We start from the raw sequence: 25357 nt of genomic DNA on the forward strand, positions 1-25357 counted from the left end.
CCCACGATTTTGGCACCCGAATCCGTCCCTCAGCTCCAGCTGCAGGCGATGGTATCTTTACTAAGGGAAACAGGAAGCAAAGCCTTGTGGCTTCACAGCTTGTTTCCTGCTGTGCATGCGCGAGTCGCGCTGTGCTTCCTGAACGGTCCTACTGTCTTCTGGGACCTGTGTGTCTCCCAGAAGGCAGTGGGGCGGGGGAGCGACCGGACATTGCGTAGTTGGATCTTTCCCCGGAAAGTGGGAGCAGATACCTGGATTCGACCCTGAAAGGTGCCAAATGTGGCACTGGAGAGGGGGGAGGAATCCGATCCACGGAAGTTCCATTTCTGGGTGGAACTCCACTTTAAAAAGGAATACATAATGAATATTAGATTTTTTTTTATAAACAAGGCAAATGATTCAAATAAAGAGAAATTGAGGAACAATAATATGCATTTTACTATGAGACTTAAAGTGGGAGTTCACCGATAAATGCTGTTTTTTGCTCTTCTACCCTTAGATGGATGCTCATTTAGTCTAGGGGAATCAGCTAGTTGTTTTAAAATCCGAGCATTACTTACCGTTGTAGAGGGCGATCTTCTCCGCCACTTCCGGGTATGGGTCTTCGGGACTGGGCGTTCCTTCTTAATTGACAATTTTCTGACAGGCTTCCGACGGTCGCATCCATCGCATCACGAGTAGCCGAAAGAAGCCGAACGTCGGTGCGGCTCTATACTGCGCCTGTGCACCGACGTTCGGCTTCTTTCGGAAAATCGCGACGCGATGGATGCGACCGTCGGAAGCCTGTCGGAAGACTGTCAATCAAGAAGGAACGCCCAGTCCTGCAGCCCATACCCGGAAGTGGCGGAGAAGATCGCCCTCTACAACGGTAAGTAATGCTCGGATTTTAAAACAACTAGCCGATTCCCCTAGACTAAATGAGCATCCATCTAAGGGTAAAAACAGCATTTTACCGGTGAACCTCCGCTTTAAGTTCTACCTTAAGCATCTTTAAAATCTGAACTTCTGTGCCCACACAAGAAATTTGCACAATTTCCCCATCAACACAGAGTGGGGAATGAGCAAAGGTCTTCTCCCGGCAGGGGTGCGGGGCAAGCCTCTAGTTATAATCGTAAAAGAATCCGGCAGGCTGGTTATACCCAAGTTGATCGATTGATCAACTTGGTGCATTCAGCCTGCCCATTACCAGTTCGAATCTCAGCCGGTTCCTGCTGAACCGGACGAGATTTGGACCGTGTATAGCCGGTCTATAATGGAAAGCCTGTCTAGAGCTCATCAGTTTATAGTCCGGTCTGCAACAAGATGTTTGTTCCCAATACTAAGGGATCAATTTACTAAGAATATACCGCATGAATATTTGCCTTTAAAATAAAATAATTCATGCGGTACCCATCTCAAAAGCAAAAAAAAAATGCATCATTTAACAGATGTGTTAAATATGTGTATTACAGTATTTAGCACCTGCATATTTTTATGTTCTTTAAGTTATTCATAGGCTGAAGCTTTTTTTTTTACCAGCAAGTCAACTGACCAAAAAAAAAAAAAGAAAAGAGAAACAGCTTCCCTTATCCACACATTCGAGATGAGGGACTCTGCCCCGGTTTGCAATTATATTCTGACACTGGGGACACCTCTAATGTCAGAATACACTGATCAGTGCTGATCTAAGCAAAAATTCCAAACAAGCCCATTTGAGAGCTGTGGGTCCTTAGATCAAACAGGAACGGCTGTGGATGGATGGAAATCTGGCCGTTCCCTGCTGAACCAGCTGAAATTCAATCCATCTATGGCCAGCTTAACATGGCATTAGAGCAAAATTGTTCTATGAATGAAGGCACACAGCAATATTGTGAAACCATGAAAACATTTACAGAACAATCTCCTAGTGAAATGTTACTGTTTAATTACATTCCTGAGCTCAGGGCAGAACATTTCCACACTGAGACCTGTTGCACGATCGACATAAAAAAAAATGTTGCTTTTATGGGCATCTTTTTTTTTTTTTTTTCGTCTCTAAACACGCCTCTATTTTAGCCTGCGTTTAGCAGGAGTGCTTTGGAGACAAAAGAAAATGCACAACGGGCCTAAGCGCTAGACATTCATTAATTTCAATTACCAGAATACATTAACCCATTTATGCCTAAGGTTGAATTTTTTTTTTTTTTATTTGCGCAAAAAAAAATAAAAAATCATATATATTACCTAGAGTAGTAGGATATAAATAACTCCCACATTACTACTGTTCCAATATTGGAACAAGAGGCATTATTGGGTATATATTCTGGCCGTTGCAATGAATGAGCACCCAAAATCTCAGGATTGTGCGATGTTGATGTAACCTGCAGATAGCACAGGGAATGGGGGACAGAAATCACACTCTGTGCTTTGGATTAAGACAAGTCTACACTATAGGATATGCTCTGAATGGAACCACGATTAATGAAAAGTTGTCCTTTAGTTAATGGGACACGTACGAAAAGTTCTGGAAAATATGGCCACCATGGCATTCATATTCTCAACTGAAACAAAGAGCCCTGAGCCTTTGGCAGGCAATACTTGATAACATTTTCTTCCCCTCCGACAGCATACAATGATCACTGCTGGTGGCTATAGCCACCGGTAATGAAAAATTAATCGCCTTTAGTACAACCAGACTGCCCACAGATGGATCGAAATTCGGCCCATTCCTGCTGAACTTACAAATTTTGTCTATGGCTGGCTCTTGACTGGTTAACATCTTTCCGCAACCTGTGGGGGTAAGAATCCTCTCCTTCCAATTTTCACCTTCCTTTCCTCTCCCACCCACACCCCTTGTACTCTACTTCTTGCTCAAACTTCCCTTTTCTCTTTCCTATTTTCTATCTTTCACAACTTCAGCTGTGCCACAGCATCATAACTAGATACTACTGGCCAAGCCCACTACCTCACAAATAGATTTCCAACGTCGGATACTTCTGCTCCCATTGTAACTCGTTTTCCACCTTGAGCAATTATCAGTTTTCTGTTTGTTTAACAAAGGGCAATTTACCGTTAGGCCAGCCATACACAGAGCAAATTTGCTTGATTCCCCTATCAACACAGACAGTGTTAATACGGGATTCCCTCCTGCGGTGCAATTGTCTTGGGGGAAGCAGTCCCCGCCGGAGAGGACAGCGATTATCCCTACCGGCTATAGCAGCCGCTAGTGATAATCGCAAGAGAATCTGGAAGGCTGGTTGTACCAAAGTTGATCGATCAACTTGGTACATTGAGCCTGCCCATTAACAGTTCTAATCTCGGCCGGTTTCTGCTGAACTAGCTGAGATTCGAGACGTGGATGGCCTGCCTTATTATGAAGGCCTGACATATGTCTTTAAGAAGTGGCACTTCTCTATATATTCTGCTGTGTTTAAAAGATGCTGCCTCGGTGAATGCAGCATCAGAACGATGCTGCATCCGTCCCCCGGCGTCTCTGCACTGAGAGCCGAGCCACAGAACACGGCTCGGTCTTCACTCCTCTCTGAGCGGAGCGATGCTCTACTTATCAGTGCTCATTGGAGCGCTGAGCCGTGGAGGAGCGGGGAGCAGCTGTCTCAGCGGCTCTCTGAGATGCTGAGACTGCCATCAATCAAGGCAGCTGGTGGTTCCAGACGTGGAAGTGGGGATGACGCAATGTGTCGACTGATGGCAGCTACATCAGAGGAGAACGGACTTCAGACCACTCTCCGCTGAAAACGGGTCACAAGGAGTGAATAACGAATTGCACTTCTTTGACCCAGAGGAGAAGCCCAGCCTACAAAGCTCAGGCTGGACTTCTCCTTTAACTTCTGTGGGACCTCGCCCCCACTGTTTTTGAGCCATTTTAAAACTGTCAAACATAATTGAATAAGAATGCCCTGTTCATTCTTCATGTCAGATGTTTACAACCACTTTAATGATTTAGATCATTTTTTTGTGGCATTTACCTCACATTTTTACCAATATTGTGGTATTAATCTGAAATTCGATTTATGGTACACTTTGATGAATAGATTTTTCTGTTTCTATTGTATGCATTAAGAACCCCCACCACCACCAAATGCTGCATGCTATAAAATGGAACTGAATTTGTATATTCAAGTAACTTACTGTCAGACCACCCTTCCTTCACAGGAATAGTGCAATGCCCGCTATGCCCTCTGGGTACTGAAGAACGTTCATGTCTCTCGACGAATGAAAACCAAATTCACTATAGTCACTTTTTACCCAATCTAAAGGCCCATACACACGATCAGACTTTTTGACAACAACGATCCAACGGATTTGATTCGGAAAATCCGACCGTGTGCATGCTCCATCGGACAATTGTTTTCGGTTTTTCCATCGGACAAACACTCGCTGTGCATGCTCTCAAACTTTCCGGTAACAAATGTCCAATGGAGGGTAATCCGATCGTGTGTACACAAGTCCATCGGACTAAAGTCCAAACTACAATCCTCCCCCCCCCCCCCCCCCCACTACTCCGAGGTAGAGGTTATCACCCGAACCTAATATGTGAAATGATGTGTTCTATGACTTGATGTGACTGTATCACTGTACTGTAAACCAGCCAAATTCTGTATTGAGATAATGGAATACTTCATGTATGACATTATTTGTTCTGTGTTGTATAGCTGCAAAAAAATTTCTTTTTTCTATGTTTGTATGTCTAAATGTTTCTCCTTCTGGAGACAAATAAAAACGTTTCTGTAAAAAAAAAGAAAAAAAGTCCAAACTACAAAACACACATGCTCAGAACCAATGCTAAAGATCAGACAACAATAGCAGAAGTTGCCCAAAGGGTGGCGGTAAAGAGCTGAAAAACCTTTGGATTTGGTGAATGTTGGCTAAAAAAGTTCTGCCGTGTGTGTATGCATACCAAGTTCACAGCCAAGGCTCCTTTGGACCAAAACCCATGGTAAAGTCAGATGTAAGTCTAATTGTGTGTATGTGGCTTTAGGCCTGGTTCACACTGCTGCAAATTCTATTGCGAATTTGAGCCGTTGCGATTTTTCAAATTCACAAGTCATTAAAATAACATTGTTTTCCATTAGTGCAGTTCACATTAGTGCGGTGCGAATCTAAGCTGTGGGGGAAAAAAAAGGGCCCTGTGCGAGTTTGATCCGTGTGCGATGCAAATTCAGCTCTATTGACTGGCATTCCCTGAAATCGTGGCCGTGAATCGCGGCAAAATCGCAGCCGTGTGAACCTAGCCTGAGACAGCATTATTTCCTTGCAACAGTTAAAGTAGTCCAGGCACATATTAAAAGAAACTTGCCTTCATTTGGTACAGACTATGAACACTGATGTTGGGAAAACCTTTAAGCCCTAGGACAAAATGTTCACCCTTTCTGTATCGCCTCTACCACAAAACTACATGGCTGAACTTTCTTATATAAAAGCCTGGATGAGGGTAATAGGATCCTCTTTAACAAAAGGAGCAATGGACAGAATCTTCTTCTCATGTTTCTCAAAATCAAAATATCTCCTCCTTGGAAAACATTTATAAAACACTACTTAGTCTGCACTTACCCAGTGCTAGAAGAATTAAATACATCCCTTGCTACTACCCCTAATGCTAAAAACCCTGGAAGGCCCTGTTTCAAGTGTCCACGATGTCCCCAAAAAAGCTCATGTTCTGATCTTCCAATATTCAGTGCGACTGAACCATTGGCAGAGACTGGGCTCCCAGAAGGTCAAAAAACATTCTCAAAAATATATATAAAAACAAAAAGTTACTGTATTTTCCGGCATATAAGACGACCTTTTGCATGTAAAAAAAAATGACTCAAAACTCGGGGGTCGTCTTATACGCCAGTACCTGTCTGTAAGGCTGCGGGCGTCCATTATTCAAAAGCCGCGCCTCATCCTAAGGCTGTTCCGTGATAGGCGGAACACTCATTTTCCCAGCAGAGCCTCTGTTCAGTGTTCCGCCTATCACGGATGCCTTCTCATCCTCGACCTCGGACGAGAGGACATCTGTGATAGGCGGAACACTGAACAGAGGCTCTGCTGGGAAAATGAGCGTTCTGCCTATTACGGAACAGCCTGAGGAGGAGGCGCGGCTTTTGAATAATGGATGCCCGCAGCCTGAGAAACTCTGCAAACAGGAGAAGGGAGGGAGATCGTCGAGGCAGGCATACTGGCTCAGTGAGGCATGTAATGTAATGGCTCAGCGAGATTTAAAAAAAATAGGATTTTTTGTACTCACCGTAAAATCCTTTTCTCTGAAGTCCATGGACGGACACAGCTCCTTAAATCTTGACAAGTGGGTTATGTTCCCTGTTTACAGGAGAGGACTAGGCAGAAACATGTTAAATAGTTAAATACATGTTACATTAACAGAGTTGAACAGCCCCGCCCAGGGGGCGGTCCCTCCAGACATAACCCTCCTCACTGCAGCTTGCAGCCTCAGTTCGTAACAAGCAGTACAAACCTAAAAAGGAGGGGTGGGAGCTGTGTCCGTCCATGGACTTCAGAGAAAAGGATTTTACGGTGAGTACAAAAAATCCTATTTTCTCTTATCGTCCATGGACGGACACAGCTCCTTAAATCTTGACAAGTGGGACGTCCCCAAGCAGTGTCAAAAAACGAGGGGTGGGAAATATATCAGTAAAAACAATTTTAACTTCACCCCAAAACAAGCAGAGCTCCTCAACGGAGGAGGTGCAACTTTAAACAGCCGCCGGCAAAAACTAGCGGCTGAAAAAAACATCATAAGATGCACTCACAGCAACCATGTAAATTCTGGAAAAAGCGTGAACAGACGAGCAAATCGCCGCCTCGCACACCTGTGAGACCGACGCATGATGTCGGGAAAAAAAAAAACCCAGGAAGCACCAATTGCCCTGGTCGAAAGTGCCGTGACCGGAAAGGGGGGCCCGCCCTTAGGAGCATAGGCCTGTATGACGGCCTGCCCGATCCACCGAGAAATGGTGGTCAACGAGACCGCCAGGCCCTTTTGTGGACCAGACACCGACACAAAAGAGAGTCAGAAGCTCCGAAATGGAGCCGTAGTAGGCTGGTATACCCGCAAAGCGCGTACCACGCCTAAAGTATGAAAGGCCGAAACCTCCTTCGGAAGAAGGGAAGGTCGCGGGCGCACCATCACCTAATCCTTATGGGGGATCAAGCATGGCGGCTTGCAAGACAAGACCGCCAACTCAGAAACCCCTCTAACAGAGGTAAAGGCCACTAAAGGGGCCACCTTCTGAGATAGTGTCAAGAGAAAATCTCTCTGATGTTTCCAAAAGGAAGGTTCCTGAAGAACCGAGAGCACCAGAGTCAAAACTCATGGGGGAAGAGATGGGCCAAGAGGGGAAAGTATATGACAAACCCCTTGCACACAAAAAAAGGGGACCCACCAGGGAACGGGCCGCAAAAAGGCCACTAAAAGAACACAGCCAAGGCTGAAATCTGCCCCCAAACGGTGCTTTAAGCAATTTTTAGATCCAATCCAAGCTTTAAAAACAGCAGGACCCTGGACATTGAAAGTACGCCCGTGGACGTCACTCCATCCCTTCGCACCAAGAGAGGTGCGACGGTAGATCCTCCGGAAGAAGACTACGGTGCCCTGTTGAGATGACCGAGTCAGACAGACCCTGGTCACCTAAAGTCTGGCTTCCAATAACCATGTTAAGCAAGTCAGTGACTGTACAACAGGAGGAAGTATGGGACCTTGAGACAGGAACCTCCTGCCCTGGCAATCGCCAGGGTGCCTCCGCTACCAGGCGCCCGATATCAGCGTACCAAGGACGCCGAGATTAATCTGGAGCGATTAGAATCATCGGGATCTCCTCAGCATCCACTCTGTGGAGCGGCCGAGGAAGCAACTACCATGGAGGAATGGCAAAAAATCACCGATACAGACAACACAGGGCCACCAGCGCGACTGACGCGTCTGTACAAGATCACTAGACCTGGCCACTAACTGACACCCTTGCGGCGGAGACAAGCTGCCAGGAGATCCATGCCATGTGAGGCTCACCTCCTGCAAGGGAGCCGAAACACCCCAAGCACAAAGACCAGTCGCCCTGGTCCAGCATCTGGCGACTCCAGTAGTCTGCCTGCCGGCATACCTGATGGTAGACTGAAGCCACGGCCGTGGCGTTGTCCGGCTGAAACCAGATTGGTCGACCACAAGGAGAAGCATAGCCTGATCGCCTAAAATAGTAGGACAATGAACAGTAGGTCTTCCACCAGGCACTAGCCAGGCCCGACCCTGGGTAGCTACCGAGACCAGACACATTCAAGGAGGTGTGGTCATAGGTCCACGCAAGTCCAGCGACTCAGGGCCGACTGGACCCCCCAGTTTTGTGAACCTCCAGGTTCACAACCCGTGAGCTGGCATTCGTCGTAAACACCGACCACTGGAAGGAAGGAACAACTTCCCGGACCGAAGAGTCGGGAATCTCTGTCACCAACTCAGAGAGACTCTGACTAGGTGGCGCACAGGAATCTAATGATTTCAGAGACAAGAGATTTTTACCACCTGGACAGTAGTTCCACTGGAAAACCAGGGTGTGGAACTGGGCATACAGTACCACCTTGAAGGAGGCTACCCACAGACCCTGAACCAGCAGGCGCCCGGAGAGAAGACCGATTGCGTGATGCCAATACCTTCTCCGCAGACTGAAGAGTCTGCAATTTCTCCAGGGGAAGAAGGACCTTGCCACTGAGGAGTCTGGATCAACACTAGATACTACAACGCTGAGTCGGAACCTAGCATGCCCATAATTTGAACCCTGGGTCGCACACATGTAGGGCAGGCTTGCTGCCACTGAGCTACACTTTCTGGCCTAAACGTTTAACATCCACCCGAATCTTCGGAGGGTCTGAATGGGAATAACCCATCCACTAGGTCGGAGACAGAAGCTGCTCTCAGAAGAAAGTCGTCAAAGTAGCCAATGAGGCAAAGCCTCGCTGTCCCAACAAAATTCAAATAAGTGCGAGCTCCTAGCTGAAAACTCATGGTGCTGACGCCAGATCAAAAGGGAGGGCCACAGGCTGACAGAGACCCTTCTCTCATCACGAAGCACAGAAAAAAACACTGTGACATGTGCAAAACGGGACATGCATGTATGCGTCCCTGATGTCCGAGGACGTCAGGACATCCCCCGGATGAAGCGCAGCTACCACCGAACAAATGGATTCCATGCGGAACTACCCGACGTTCACAAAGGTATTTAGGGCCTGAGGCCCATAGAAAACCCCAAAACTCTCGTCCTGCAGGAAAGGTAAAATTACCTTGCAGCTTAGCAAATCCCACACTGCCCAAGGCAGACCGACGTGCCGGGAGGGGAAGACACAAGGACAGAACTTTGTTCTGTGGATAGGAGGAAACCCTATCTAGTACTCCGAAGAGACCACCTCGCAGACCCACTAGTCGGAGAGCAGGGAGGTTTCACTGAATTGTGGACCTGCAAGCCGCCCCTCCCACCTAGAGACAGGGAGGGAAGGCTATATACATTGGCAGGATTTGGGTGCCGGCGTGATCGGCTTATGCACCCAGGGACAGATTAGTCCCCCAGCTGGGCCTTTGACGGCCTGGGAGGGTTGCCCCTAAATAATACACACACATAGTGTGTATGTATATTATGTAGGTGTATGCACACATGTCTTTGGAGGAAACCGGAGTACCCGGAGGAAACCCACACAGACACAGGGAGCGACAATGCAAGCTCCAGGCAGATTGGCGTCAGTGTGCAGATTGGCGTCAGTGTGCAGATTCGAACCAATGACTCTTTTGCTGCCAAGTAATGGAGTTAAGCACTACACCACCGTGTGCATAAAACCATTCTGAAACAGACGCCCTGGATAACAAGGGCGCAGCATTCAATGAAGCATCACAGACCTATATGAGGCCCTGGACCAGCTGGTCCGCTAGGCTAATAACCTCAGGAGAGAGTCGGTGCTCCTCCACTGTCTGGTGCAAAATGCTCACTCTGTGAGTTGTATACAGCACTAGGGGTCAGGACTACTCCAAGATGGCCGCCGAGCGTTCAGAACGCGGCCACAGGAAAAAGGCCAGCACAATGTAAGCTGCGCCATAGCGTGGCTACGACAAAATGGGCGCCAATGGGAGTTTTCAATGTAATTGAAAAATCTCCTAAAAAATAGCGCCAGCGACCACTGAGACCCCAGTGTAGTGGCCACAATAGGCCGCAAGCCAGACCCCAGCATGGTAAACATGGAACGGGTCAGTACTTCGGATCTTCTATCAGTCAGATCCATACAAGCGGGGGTTCCCGCCAGGCGGTGAGGGACTACAAATGCCCTCAGTGGCTTTTCTCATTCCGCATCTCAGAAATTATCAAAGAAGGGCACAGAAGGAAAAAACCTACACAGCGGTCTGATTTGTGTGATCCAAAAAAGACCGAGCCCTCAGCGGAAACCCAGCTGCACTATGCAGCTTAGGAGAGTCCCTTGAAACAGTAAAAAGCGCACCCATAAATGCCTTATTCTGCCTTTTTTTTTTTTTTTTTTTTTTTAACTAGGTACCTAGTCCATGGCTCCATAACAGAGCATTCCCCAGGGGATAACGGGGGAAGGGGGCACTCTTACCGCCCGCCCGCAGTCCACCCCCACCCTGGCACAAACTGTGTCCAGGACTAAAAATAAAAACTCTGTGGGAATCCCAGGTGCTAACACCTGCTGCCACCACCAGCATGTGGGGAAGGACCCAGATACTGACTCCAATATTTACATATAGTGTGTATTAGAATATGCACACCTGTCCATACAAATAGACAAAAGCTCCTAGAGCCCTATTCAGGGCCTCTCACCCACTTGCTGCGCTGACCAGGGGTAACCAGGGGACTCCCTCAGGAGGAGACTGCCCAGCGCTGCCTGTGAGGAAAAGAACCGTGAGGTAACTTTTGCAGGGACCTGTGTTTAAACAGGAAAAGCCTCCTAAGGCTGTTTTATTTAAGGATAAGACACAGATACAGCATAAAAAGCAAAACCGTTACAGGTGTCACCAATCAGTCAGCGTCTGCTGAAGTATAATCATAAACATCTGTGCTCATCACAGGGCTTTTTACCTCACAGGAAAGCCCAATACAAAAAAGAAAAAACACAGGCCAGATAACACAGTCCCCTCAGGAAGGCCCCCTCCCCCCTGACAGCGGCAATGTTAGCAATGCAGCAAGGGAAAGGAGCAGGGAAGTAAGGGGAAGGGACCCCCGAACCCCAGGAATGCCCAGCCGTACCAACCCACCGAAGCAGGAGGGACTGTACTTACCCGTCCAAGCGAGGACTCGCTGACGCATTCCTGACAGAACTACAACCGAAATGGAGGTAGCTGTCGGCCCGGTCCACTGTGAGTGAGACAACACCACAGCCCAGTCATATGTGGACCTCGGAGCAAAGCTCACCGGCCACCTCAGGAGTCATGAGGTATGGCGTGGCAGACCAAGCCTCTTTGCAAAGGTGTGCCCACGCTTGCTGGTCGGACTGAGTAGACTACAAGGATCTATAATATCCAGCCTGTCTCTCAGCCAACAGTTGAAAGAAGATTCTTCAAGAAAAAGTAAAGTAAAATAAAATAAAATTTCTCCTCAGGGCGCTGGGCCCAAAGGGAGCCATACGTCCTTCTCCTTTGCTAGGCAGAACGAAACTGAGGCTGCAAGCTGCAGTGAGGAGGGTTATGTCTGGAGGGACCGCCCCCTGGGCGGGGCTGTTCAACTCTGTTAATGTAACATGTATTTAACTATTTAACATGTTTCTGCCTAGTCCTCTCCTGTAAACAGGGAACATAACCCACTTGTCAAGATTTAAGGAGCTGTGTCCGTCCATGGACGATAAGAGAAAGCCTTATTCTGTCAGCGGTTGTCCTGGCTACCCCTCAGCTTCTAGACCAGTGGTTCTCAACCTGGGGGTCGGGACCCCCTAGGGGGTCAAATGACAATTTGCCAGGGGTCACCGGATCTTGGGCAGTCCCTGGAGCCTGTGGCCGCCCATTCAGTTCACGGCATGGCTGGGGGGCAGAGACTAGAGGTCAGCTGACTGGTGAGAAATGTGAAGTGGGAGGGACTGGAGGAGACCCTATATTCTGATTTCGGCATAGGTGTCACTGCTGCGAGACACCACAGAGCTGGAGACACATTAGGTAACACTACCTGTGATTAGAGTTGCCATTTAGAGTCCCCACTACAGTTCTCAGATCAGCAGGTGATCTTGATCAAGAGCACCCAAGTTGGCTGATCAGAACTCCCTGCCAGCACTGCCACTCATCCCCCCCTAACCACCAAAAAGGAGTAAGAGAAAGAATAAAAATAGAGAATACATGGAAGGGAGAGGAAAAAAGGGAGAGAAAGAACATGAAATATGGCTAGAGAGAGGGTTGGGGAACAAAAAAACAAGAAATTAAGATAGAGAGATAAAAGGGAAAGAAAGGAGAACATAGATGGAGTGGTACATCCTAAAAGGTACCAGAAGGTGTTTTAATACTGTATGAGTGGAAGGGACGCAGGGAACCCTAAATGTCCATGGGTTAGGGGCAAATTACTTGTCTTGCCTTGGTTGCTGACAACCTGGCCTGCGAAAATTCTACTGTTAGGGGTCCCCACAACCTGGGAAGTTTTATCAAGGGGTCATAACACTATTAAGGTTGAGAACCACTGTTCTAGACAGACTAGTCGGAGGGGGGTCGTCTTATACGGTGAGTAAATCCCAAAACCAACATTTTAGCTGGAAAATTAGGGGGTCGTCTTATACGCCGGCAAATACGGTAAGTGCCGGTGATCTGTCGATATGGTTCCTCCTATCGATATGGTTCCCCCTTGACTGCGCAGGCGCAATCCGAGCCGACAGAAATCATCGAACCTGATCAGCTGTTTTCAATTGTACTCGCCCCTCAGTTGTTATTGCAACAGGTCCAGGGCAACGTGGACCTCGTAAGTGGCCAGTCGGCCTCACGTCCTCGCTTCGCTCGCTCAGCCTTTTTTTAACATGCTCCAAGTCCACAGGGATGGTAAGGAATGAGCCTGGTTGCCGCCCCGAGCCACGTATGCGCCGTGTACACCTGAAGAACAGCTGATCAGGTTCAGAGATTTCCGTGGGCTCCTATTAGAATGGGCGCTCCTATTAGAACGGTTCCATAGTACACAACGGAGCGCGACTTGTCAGGCGGCCAAGTCGCCTGACAAGTCACCTGTGTGAATCGGCACTAAAGCTTTTCTTCTTGACAAAAAATAAATAAAAAAATGTCTTAAAATGTTTGACATCAGTAAATCACTCACTTTTGCTCGTTAGGAATGGACCATGCCATCTCAAACCTCTGAATAGCTAACAATAATACAGACTGCCAAAAATAAACTGCTTTGCCCCTTTCCCTTCGACTTATCAGCCTTCTCCCTGACCACCTACACCTGTCTTTTCCTTAACACCCCCCCTCTTTTTCTTACCATGCTACGCCTGCCTTTTTCTTTCTTTGGATGTTCCCTTCACCACCCTCTACCCATTATTTTTTTGCGGTCTGCATTTCCTCTCCTATTTGGTCTGGTGACCATTGCCATTGGGACAATTGGAAATCCAATTTCTTGAGCTGTTACCAGAACATGAACAGCGGGGAAGTCTTCCAGTGAGAACACATGTTGCGTTCACTCATGCCTCTTTGGGAAAGGATGGGAACGGAAATCTCCCCAATGGGACACAGGTTACAAAAACATAACCCGAAAAGAAGTCTGGGCTTCCAGCTTTCATTTAGATTTGCCAGGCTACGATCAGTTCAGAAGGGTTAGCATAGCAGTCCTTTATAAACTGTTAGTTGATGCCTCTTGTAACTTATCTTACAATTGGCCTGGGAAAAGGATTTGAGAACAGCATTAATTAGGAAGACTGGAGGGACAGGTCTTCCAGATTTCATAAAGGAATTCTGAACATATTAATAGAAAATAACTAAAGTTTTTTTTTCTAGATTAACAGCTTTCTAAAAAATATCTAGGCTCATCTCCCCCATGTTTTTTGGGGATGTGGCCAAGTGGGAATAATGTTCCACACATGGTGGACTTGCCCACAGGTCAAGCACTTTTGGATGAGGGTCCAATATATTCTGTAACTGTGGTGAATACTACTGAGAGTGCTTGGGTCGCCCTATTGAACAAACCCATAGACAATAACCCCAGACACACTTAAAGGTTAATGTATTATATGCTCCCAACGACTAAAATTGTGAAAGCCAAGGCTTGGAAGAATTAAGCGATAAAGGACAAGTCTATGAAACGTAAGCCGACATGGATCATGCTTATTAAAACAATGATCAGTGTATTTAAGGACAACATTCAAAGTTTGAGAGGGTTTCAGATTCTTGGAAACTTTATACAACCCCCTCTCTGAAAGTAGACGTTGAACTGGTCGTGTACAGAAGGCAACCACTTCTCTTTTTGTTTTTCTTTATTAACTTTCCTCTATCCATTTTTCCCCGATTGATACCCTAAGAAATTTTTTTTTATTGTATCTAATCCATGTGGTTATCGGAGGATGCTCCAATTCCTTGAGTTCCAATAAAGAGCGAATGCCCTAGTTATTCAATTTTTGTTGATTACTACGGAATTAAATCTCATATGTATAATGCTGCGTACACACGACAGTTTTTCGGGTTGTAAAAAATTAAGTTTTTCAGGCTCTAGAAAAAAAAAACATTTTTTTTCAACCCGATCATTAAAAAAGGCCTTGCCTACACACGATCGTGAAAAAAAAATGCTCTAGCAAAGCGTGGTGACGTACAACGGCACTATAAAAGGGGAAGTTCCATTCGGATGATGCCACCCTTTGGGCTGCTTTAGCTGATTTTGTGTTAGTAAAAGAAGATTTGCGCTTTTCTGTCTGTTACAGCGTGATGAATGTGCTTACTCCATTAGGAACGATAGTTTTACCAGAATGCGGCATTAGGATTCCTCCAGGAGATATGTTAAATTACATTTTATATACTTTTGTAAAATGTATCCCCCCATAATAAGTATATTGTATTGTATCTTGATATGGAGGATGATAGTGTTGGAAAAATTGTCTTTCCTTTCTTTATCATTCCTTTATGTAAAACACATTTAAAAAATAATTTGTAAACACCCATATACACACACCCTAAAAAAACAAAAACACAATCAGACTCACCTAGGTGGCTGCAGCACCAATCCCAGCCACTTCTGTCCCCCACTGCCTGAGAACTGAGCTATCAAAGACCACCAATTGCTCAGTTCTTGGTCTACAGAAGGGATCTTAAACTGGTGGCCCTCCAATTGTTGCAGAACTACAAGTCCCATCATGCCTCTGCCTGAGGGAGTCATTCTTGTAACTGTCAGCCTTGCAATGCCTCATGGGACTTGTCGTTTTGCAACAGCTGGGCCACCAGTTTGAGACCCCTGGTCTATAGCCTGCAGAGAGCTGATGACCTTCAGTCACTATCTCTGCTCTGCCCCTCCAGGGCTCACTGGAGCGCTGGGCTGTGGAGGGGGCAGGAGAGACTGGCTCAGGATTTCAGTGTCTCGCTGAAAATCTTCTTGCTTCTGGTCCAGACACTGTGGTGGATCCCAACTGTAAAGTCAGGATTTTTCCAGAACCTGGACCGACAGAGTCATGCTTATAGCTGGCTGAAAACAAGTCACCGGGAACTGCATTCCTGTGTTCCATAGGAGAAGCATAGCCAAAATAGCTTTGGCTATACTTCTCCTTTCAAGATGAATTCCAGGTATGCTATGTATTACATACCGTGGAACCTTGGATTACGAGGATAATCCTTTTCTGGAGAATGCTCGTAATCCAAAGTACTCGCATATCAAAGCGAGTTTCCCCATTGAAGTCAATGGAAACGAAAATAATTTGTTCCGCATTGACTTTAATGGCATGCAATACCACATGCGACCAGAGGCGGGGGGTGCCCGAGAGCCTCGGAAATGGCCGAAAAGACCAGTGGACACCTCGGCAAACGTTGGAAACACTGTTCCCCAAGATTTGCTGAGGTCAACAGAGCTGTCCTCATTACTTTTCGTGCATTGCTCGGCACCAGTGCCCCCCACCTCAGGCCAAACGTGGTACTGCACACTGCTTTGGCCTGAATCATGCTCGTGCTGCGAGACAACACTCGCAAACCGAGTTACGATTTTTAAAAATACAGTGCTCGTACTGCGAAACGCTCATTAACCGCATTACTCGCAATCCGGAGGTTCCACTGTAGTTGCAATGGTCCAGGCAGGACAAATTTAACTATGTATATACCATACCTGGCCGAAGCCCCTGAAAGATGGAAATCACTGTAGTAGGCACCACTACTTCACTACTTCTGGATCAACTATTGGTATAGAATTGGGATTGTACGATATCTTTTATTTATTTTTTGTGTCTTTTTTCAACCTAACTATGTAACTTCAGTGATGTCCTCTTGTCTCTGGGTCCCGTAGTGGGTGACTGGCCTGGTGCAAAGTGAACATAGGAGGTTGGCTGCTCTACATTACATTTGATGAATGTGGATGAGGTGGAAAGGTGGGGCAGAGATGACACAACTATCGCATGTGCACATGAAAAATCATGCAAAAGGTATCCTGTGCTAGAATTCCTGCATTAATACAATGATAAATTCCACCTGTTCCGCTAAATACTGGTTTGCTTTCTGTGCTCCATAAACCTAACATTTGATTAGCATGTCCACTAATTTTTAGGGAGATAACCGCAACATTGTTACTTTTTGAAGCTGATCTACCGACAGAAAAAACGAGCATTTTTCTATTGTCCAGATAGTGGACGGCGTTCATGCAACACACATAAGAGAGGCACAAATTTTGGATGAATACATCCAAGTACTATAAGGCCTCATTTCCACTGGCGTTTTTACAGCCACGTTTCTGAGCGTTTTTTACAGCTTAAAAACGCCTGTCCATGTTATTCTATGGCTTCATTCCTACATAGGCGTTTTTGAGCTGCAAGTGGCATAGACGTTTTTGAGCTGTAAAAAAAACGCGGGACCAGGGCGTTCTGAAGCTCCAGAGTAGAGCTGTAAAAACGCCAGACGTTAAAAAACGCGCAAAAACGCGCAAAAACGCTCAAAAACGCGACCGCGGCATTTTTAAAGCTGCAGCTCACAAAAAAAAAATTTTTTTTTTTTTTTTTTTTTTACAAAATAAACATGGACAGGCGTTTTTAAGCTGTAAAAAAGCCTAACAACAGTGGCTGTAAAAACGCCAGTGGAAATGAAGCCTAATTGCACACAGCGTCTTGTATTACTAACCAGAGACATAGCAGGAATTTAAGAAAAGTAGCCATCTGGGACACAAATCATAACAGATTGACAATATGTCATCACATTCAAATGATTCTACTGTTTGTATTCATACTTTTAAATCTGTTAATACTAAAATGCAAAACACATTTGTACAAAGTTGTTTACAGTTGTTTAACTGCTTCAATACAGGGCATTTTCGCCCCCTTCCTGCCCAGACTAATTTTTAGTTTTCAGCGCTGTCGCACTTTGAATTACATTTGTGTTTTTTATTTTTTTGCGCTATAAACAAAAGAAGAGCGACAATTTTGAAGAAAAAAAAACAAAAAAAAAAAAAACATTCAGTTTAGGCCCGATACGTATTCTACGTATTTTTGGTAAAAAAACAAAAAACGCAATAAGCGCTTATTGATTGGTTTGCACAAAAGTTATAGCGTCTACAAAATAGGGGATAGAATCATGGCTTTTTTTTTTTTATTAGTATTGGCGGAGATTCACGATTTTTATTGTGACCGTGACATTGCGGACAAACACATCGGACACTTTTGACACGTTTTTGGGACCATTCACATTTATACAGCGATTAGTGCTATAAAACTGCACTGATTACTGTCTAAATGTGACTGACAAAGAAGGGGTTAACAGTTAACATTAGGGGGCGCTGAAGGTGTTAATATGTTCCCTAGTGAGTGATTCTAACTGTAGGGGGAGGGGACTCACAAGGGGAGGAGACCGATGTGTGTTTCTCCGAACTGGGAACACACATTGGTCTCCTCACTGCTGACAGGACATGGATCTGTGCGTTCACACACAGATCCATGTTCACGCTGTCATTGCGGCCGCCGGGCACGCGCACCGGGTCCGAGCGATGCGGCGGGCGCATGCGCGCCCCCTAGCCACCCAGGAAGTCATATGACGTCCACCCGGAGGGAGGGAGGGTTCCCGCCGACGTCATTTTACAATGACTCGATAGGGAAAGGGTTAAAGTTATAAACTGGCTGCTATATAAAAATAAATAAAAAAAAGGTTTTCCTTATCCGCTTTGCATGTATGAATGGAGGAATCCTCCCAGCTATGCAATTGTATTCTAACGGTGAGGACTCCTCCGATGACAGAATACACTGATCAACGCTGCAGCCGCTTTTCGGATGAAGATTTTCCCATTCGAGAGAAGCTGATCATTAGAACAACTTCTCTTGAGTGTAGATATGGCCAGCCTTAGACACAACACAACTGCTGTAGCAATCAGGTTAAATAGTACAATATTTATCTCACTGCGTTTCTATTCCTGTGATCTCAATCAGGGCCTTGAGTCTTTGATTACTCATTTACCCAGGAAAGCTTATCACCTTACTACAGTCCTTATCTAATAGCGCCTCCATTTAATTTGAGGCGTTTGCACATGAGCAATTCCTTAGCACTCATAACAATGAGGTTTTGCTTGTAAAGATGGGTCTGGTATGGATCTTGTGAGGGAACGCCATGCCAAAAACAAAAACTGCTTGGAGTCCCCTCTCCCCCCAATATCTGTACCAGACACTTATTCCATATCCTGGAAGACTCTGGACCAAATGTGGAATTTGTAACGGCCTAACGATTCGTCGCATTTCGTGACTCAAGTGGCTAGCAAAGCCACTCCTTCATCTGAGTATATGAACATCGTCCATAGCATCCACGCCCGGGAGTGTTGCTCTCGTTTGTTTTGAGCTGTACGAACTAAATTTATTGCCGTTTTTTAGGCAGTTGCATTTAACAGCGTTTCTTTGAAAGCAAAAATATGGGTTCAGACGCAGAAGATTTCCACGTTGGAGACGCTAAACGCGGTACCGGCATTTTGCCGCGTTTTCGTTTATAAGCGCTTTTAAAGATGTCTTTTTTTTACATAAAAAAATCTCAAAAATTATGGCAAATGATGAAAAATACATTCAAAAAATATTTTAAAAAAATGTAATTGCTTGCAATAATTCATAGACCATTTATATACCCTCATGAGCCCTTGATCCAATCCAATACACCACTAGCATTACTGTTATCCGAAGTATAATTGCAATTTGACCCATATGTTGTTAGATTTGAGCAAGCAACTTGTGGCAGGTGACGTGGCAAGTGGACAATCTACAACTTGTGGCAGGTGACGTGGCAAGTGGACAATCTACAACTTGTGGCAGGTGACGTGGCAAGGGTGGGTCTTATGATGTTACCTTAACTAAATGCTTCTAGATGCAAACGCTGTAAAATGCCACTAAACGCGGCTAAACGGGCGGTTTAAACGCTGGTTTCGAGGTGTCAAAAAAATAAAAAATCGTTCAGAGGACTTTGCCTCAGCGTCCCGTGTACACGGGGCCTAAGATGTGACCCCAGCCTGAATCTCCCCCCAGTATGTACACAAGCTTATAGGAGAACACAGCGTTTCTACTGATGGATAAAAAAAAAAAAAAAAGAGAACCATGTGGCTAATAACTATGCAGGGAAATGTTGACCACCCCCCCCCCCACCTATTGGAACAAACCTAATGGTAAAGGGGGTCATGATACTGTACTGGGAACGCCACTGTTTTATACAAGAGACTCCATTCCATCAAAGCTTTCCTGAGAGATCTGGAGTATGACAGAGAACACATGAGATCAGGTACAGATCACTGTGACAAGGATACTTTACAGGAAATTCTAAGAATGTCATTCAATCTACACACAGCCGTGTAGTCAGGGATCAGGAGCTGCACGATTCCCTATGGACACAACCATGCAGCACCTGACTCCTCAGGACAATTAGCACAGGGTGATTCATTGGGAAAATAGATCTCAGATTTATACAATATGATGAGATACAAGACTGACTCATCACCAGCAGTCATATATAGAGCTCCCCACACACACACCTGGTGTTCCCTCTAAAACACAACAAAGCAGCTGTATGACATCACCCTTTACCAGCACAGAGCAAACCACCAACACCACCTCTAATACACAGACAACTATCCGTATATAAAGAGAGCAATCATTGTCATCCAATACACCGACACCTGTCTGTACAGAGGTAACTACCACCGTCACAGAGCACACCGCCCTCCAATACACCGACACCTGTGTGTACAGAGGTAACTACCACCGGCACAGAGCACACCGCCCTCCAATACACCGACACCTGTGTGTACAGAGGTAACTACCACCGGCACAGAGCACACCGCCCTCCAATACACCGACACCTGTGTGTACAGAGGTAACTACCACCGGCACAGAGCACACCGCCCTCCAATACACCGACACCTGTGTGTACAGAGGTAACTACCACCGTCACAGAGCACACCGCCCTCCAATACACCGACACCTGTGTGTACAGAGGTAACTACCACCGGCACAGAGCACACCGCCCTCCAATACACCGACACCTGTGTGTACAGAGGTAACTACCACCGTCACAGAGCACACCGCCCTCCAATACACCGACACCTGTCTGTACAGAGATAACTACCACCGTCACAGAGCACACCGCCCTCCAATACACCGACACCTGTGTGTACAGAGGTAACTACCACCGTCACAGAGCACACCGCCCTCCAATACACCGACACCTGTGTGTACAGAGGTAACTACCACCGTCACAGAGCACACCGCCCTCCAATACACCGACACCTGTGTGTACAGAGGTAACTACCACCGGCACAGAGCACACCGCCCTCCAATACACCGACACCTGTGTGTACAGAGGTAACTACCACCGTCACAGAGCACACCGCCCTCCAATACACCGACACCTGTCTGTACAGAGATAACTACCACCGTCACAGAGCACACCGCCCTCCAATACACCGACACCTGTGTGTACAGAGGTAACTACCACCGGCACAGAGCACACCGCCCTCCAATACACCGACACCTGTGTGTACAGAGGTAACTACCACCGGCACAGAGCACACCGCCCTCCAATACACCGACACCTGTGTGTACAGAGGTAACTACCACCGGCACAGAGCACACCGCCCTCCAATACACCGACACCTGTGTGTACAGAGGTAACTACCACCGTCACAGAGCACACCGCCCTCCAATACACCGACACCTGTCTGTACAGAGATAACTACCACCGTCACAGAGCACACCGCCCTCCAATACACCAACCCCTGTGTGTACAGAGGTAACTACCACCGTCACAGAGCACACCGCCCTCCAATACCTCTGTACACACAGGTGTCGGTGTATTGGAGAGCGGTGTGCTCTGTGACGGTGGTAGTTACCTCTGTACACACAGGCGTCGGTGTATTGGAGGGCGGTGTGCTCTGTGACGGTGGTAGTTACCTCTGTACACACAGGTGTCGGTGTAACTACCACCGTCACAGAGCACACACCATCCTCCAATACACCGACGCATGTCTGTACAGAGAGAACTACCACCGTCACAGAGCACACCACCCCTCCAATACACCGACAACTGTGTGTACAGAGGTAACTACCACCGGCACAGAGCACACTGCCATCTAATACACAGATACATGTCTGAATATACATAAAACCACCATTGTCACCAGCACATTGATACATTTATATAAATACATAAGCCCACCACCAGCACAGAGCACACTGACATCTGTAAGTATAGAAGTAACTGCCACCAGCACAGAGCACAAAATCCTTTAATATACAGTAGAGCTGCACAATTAATCGTGATCTCGATTAACCCGCAACCCCCCCCCCCCCCCCCGACGATCTTCAATGCAGAGTTTGGCGATTCTTCCATATAACGTGGAGAGACTTTATGGCAGTCTGCCAAGTTTTTTTAACATGAAACATTGTAACTAACTTCCTTCTTAGATCAAACTTCTGTGTGGAAATGCAGGAAGTTTAACCACTTAAAGTCCAAATATTTTTATGACACTTGTTTCTTAAGTTAAAATCCAATATTTTTTGCTAGAAAATTACTTGGAACCCCCAAACATTATATATATTTTAGCAGAGACCCTAGGGAATAAAATGGCAGTTGCTGCAATATTTTATGTCACACTGTATTTGCCCAGTGGTCTTCAAATGCAATTTTTTGGGGGAAAACTTCAATGAATAATAATAATAATAATTAAAAAAAAAAAAAAAAAAAAAAACAGTAAAATTAGCCCAATATTTTTGTTTTAATGTGAAAGATGTTGTTACGCCGCGAGAATCGTGATCTATCTTCTAAGCAAAAAAAAATCATCATTCTCATTTTAGCCAGAATCGTGCAGCTCTAATATACAGATACATGTCTGTATATACATAGAACCATCCCTGTCACCAGCACAAAGTATCCCGTCCTCTAATACAGAGATACATATCTATCAATACAGAGAGCTGCTACCAGCACAGAGCATACTGTCCTCCAATACACTGATAGCTGAAAGTATAGCGGTAGCTGGCACCACCATCAGCACACATATCTGTACACACACACACACACAAGGAGCCACCACTGTCACCAGCACATTGAAACATGATGTTTATAAATACAGAACGCAACCACCAGCACAGAGCACACCGCCCCCTAATACACAGATACCTATCTGTACATACAGAGAGCCACCGCTGTCACCAGCACAAAGCATCCTGTCCTCTAATACAGAGATACATATCCATCAATACAGAGAGCTGCTACCAGCACAGAGCATACTGTCCTCCAATACACTGATAGCTGAAAGTATAGCGGTAGCTGCCACCACCATCAGCACACATATCTGTACACACACACACACACACACACACACACACACACACACACACACACACACACGGAGCCACCACTGTCACCAGCACATTGAAACATGATGTTTATAAATACAGAACGCAACCACCAGCACAGAGCACACCGCCCCCTAATACACAGATACCTATCTGTACATACAGAGAGCCACCGCTGTCACCAGCACAAAGCATCCTGTCCTCTAATACAGAGACATATCTATCATACAGAGAGGTGCAACCAGCACAGAGCACACTGTCAACTAATACACGGTTAGCTGTCTGTACATACAGAGAGTCACCACCAAAGAGCACACTGTATATACAGACAAGTATCAGTGTATTAGTGGACAGTGTGCTCAGCACTGAAGATGGTTCTCTCTAAATACAGACAAGTATCTGCGCATTAAAAATCCACCACTGTCACTAGCACAGAGCATATTGCCTTCCAATACACAGAAAGCTATCTAATGACAGTATATTTGGTGCTGATGATGATTCTTTGTATGTACAAACAGGTATCTGTGTATTAGAGGATAGTGTGCTCTGTGCTGATGATGGCTCTCTGTATATACAGACAGGTATCTGTATTAGAGGATAGTGTGCTCTGTGCTGATGATGGCTCTCTGTATATACAGACAGGTATCTGTATTAGAGGATAGTGTGCTCTGTGCTGATGATGGCTCTCTGTATATAGACAGGTATCTGTATTAGAGGATAGTGTGCTCTGTGCTGATGATGGCTGTCTGTACATACAGACAGGTATCTGTATTAGAGGATAGTGTGCTCTGTGCTGATGATGGCTCTCTGTACATACAGACAGGTATCTGTATTAGAGGATAGTGTTCTCTGTGCTGATGATGGCTCTCTGTATATACAGACAGGTATCTGTATTAGAGGATAGTGTTCTCTGTGCTGATGATGGCTCTCTGTATATAGACAGGTATCTGTATTAGAGGATAGTGTGCTCTGTGCTGATGATGGCTCTCTGTACATACAGACAGGTATCTGTATTAGAGGATAGTGTGCTCTGTGCTGATGATGGCTCTCTGTATATAGACAGGTATCTGTGTATTAGAGGATAGTGTGCTCTGTGCTGATGATGGCTCTCTGTACATACAGACAGGTATCTGTGTATTAGAGGATAGTGTGCTCTGTGCTGATGATGGCTCTCTGTATATAGACAGGTATCTGTGTATTAGAGGATAGTGTGCTCTGTGCTGATGATGGCTCTCTGTATATAGACAGGTATCTGTATTAGAGGATAGTGTGCTCTGTGCTGATGATGGCTCTTTGTACATACAGACAGGTATCTGTGTATTAGAGGATAGTGTGCTCTGTGCTGATGATGGCTCTCTGTATATAGACAGGTATCTGTGTATTAGAGGATAGTGTGCTCTGTGCTGATGATGGCTCTCTGTATATAGACAGGTATCTGTATTAGAGGATAGTGTGCTCTGTGCTGATGATGGCTCTCTGTATATAGACAGGTATCTGTGTATTAGAGGATAGTGTGCTCTGTGCTGATGATGGCTCTCTGTATATAGACAGGTATCTGTATTAGAGGATAGTGTGCTCTGTGCTGATGATGGCTCTCTGTACATACAGACAGGTATCTGTATTAGAGGATAGTGTTCTCTGTGCTGATGATGGCTCTCTGTATATAGACAGGTATCTGTATTAGAGGATAGTGTGCTCTGTGCTGATGATGGCTCTCTGTATATAGACAGGTATCTGTGTATTATTGGGCCTCCACTGTCACCAGCACAGAGTCTTGTAATACACAGATACATGTCTATATACAGAGATCCTCCATTGTCACCAGCACAGAGCACACTGTCCAGTCTGTACCCAGCACACAGTGCACCAAGACATACATATCTGTGTATACAGGGAGCCGTCGCCAGCTGTGTGTATATAGAGGTCACATTATCTTACCTTTATTGTTTTGTCCATGGCGCTGCTCTGCGACATATAGTGAGGGGGAGTGAATGGTGAGCAGAGGGTCACAGCCTGTGCCAGTACATGAAGCTGCCGCTCGGGTCCTCCATACAATAGGACGGAGGGGGAGGGAAAGGAGGCGGAGGACCGGACACACCGGCGCTATGGAGAGACCTCCTCTAACTACAACACATTACCTCCCTATAGGCGCGACCGCAACAATGCCGGTTTTGTTTAACATCCACATCGCGAAAGCCCCCTCCAGGCTAGGGAGGTCGCGGCTTCCGGACTTCTGTGACAAAACGTACACAATGATATAAGCGACTTCCAATGTGTATTGAAGACAATTGTATGTAAAACGAGACAGGCATTTTGCATGGGCACTTTAGCGGCGCGCCACACATAATGAAGGTCCCCTGTCAGTCCCATAATGTGAGCCGCTGCTGGGAGCCCTTCAGAGCCGAGGGCGCACTCTGATTGGGTCATGGAGTGGTAATGCTTAGTG

The 25357-nt window shown here is 46.0% G+C and overlaps 1 protein-coding gene across 1 annotated transcript in view; it reads right to left on the reverse strand.

The window, feature by feature from the left end:
• MAPKAPK5 (MAPK activated protein kinase 5) overlaps positions 1-25038 on the reverse strand; it is an 85276-nt gene extending 60238 nt beyond the window's left edge. Inside the window, exon 1 of the mRNA XM_040346302.1 lies at positions 24850-25038. Coding sequence (XP_040202236.1) covers positions 24850-24885 — 36 coding nt within the window. The 5' untranslated portion in view covers positions 24886-25038. The remainder of the gene's footprint in view (positions 1-24849) is intronic.
• Between the last annotated feature and the right edge of the window lie 319 nt (positions 25039-25357).

This window comes from Rana temporaria, chromosome 1 (assembly GCF_905171775.1).
Source record: "Rana temporaria chromosome 1, aRanTem1.1, whole genome shotgun sequence".
Classification (NCBI taxonomy): domain Eukaryota; kingdom Metazoa; phylum Chordata; class Amphibia; order Anura; family Ranidae; genus Rana; species Rana temporaria.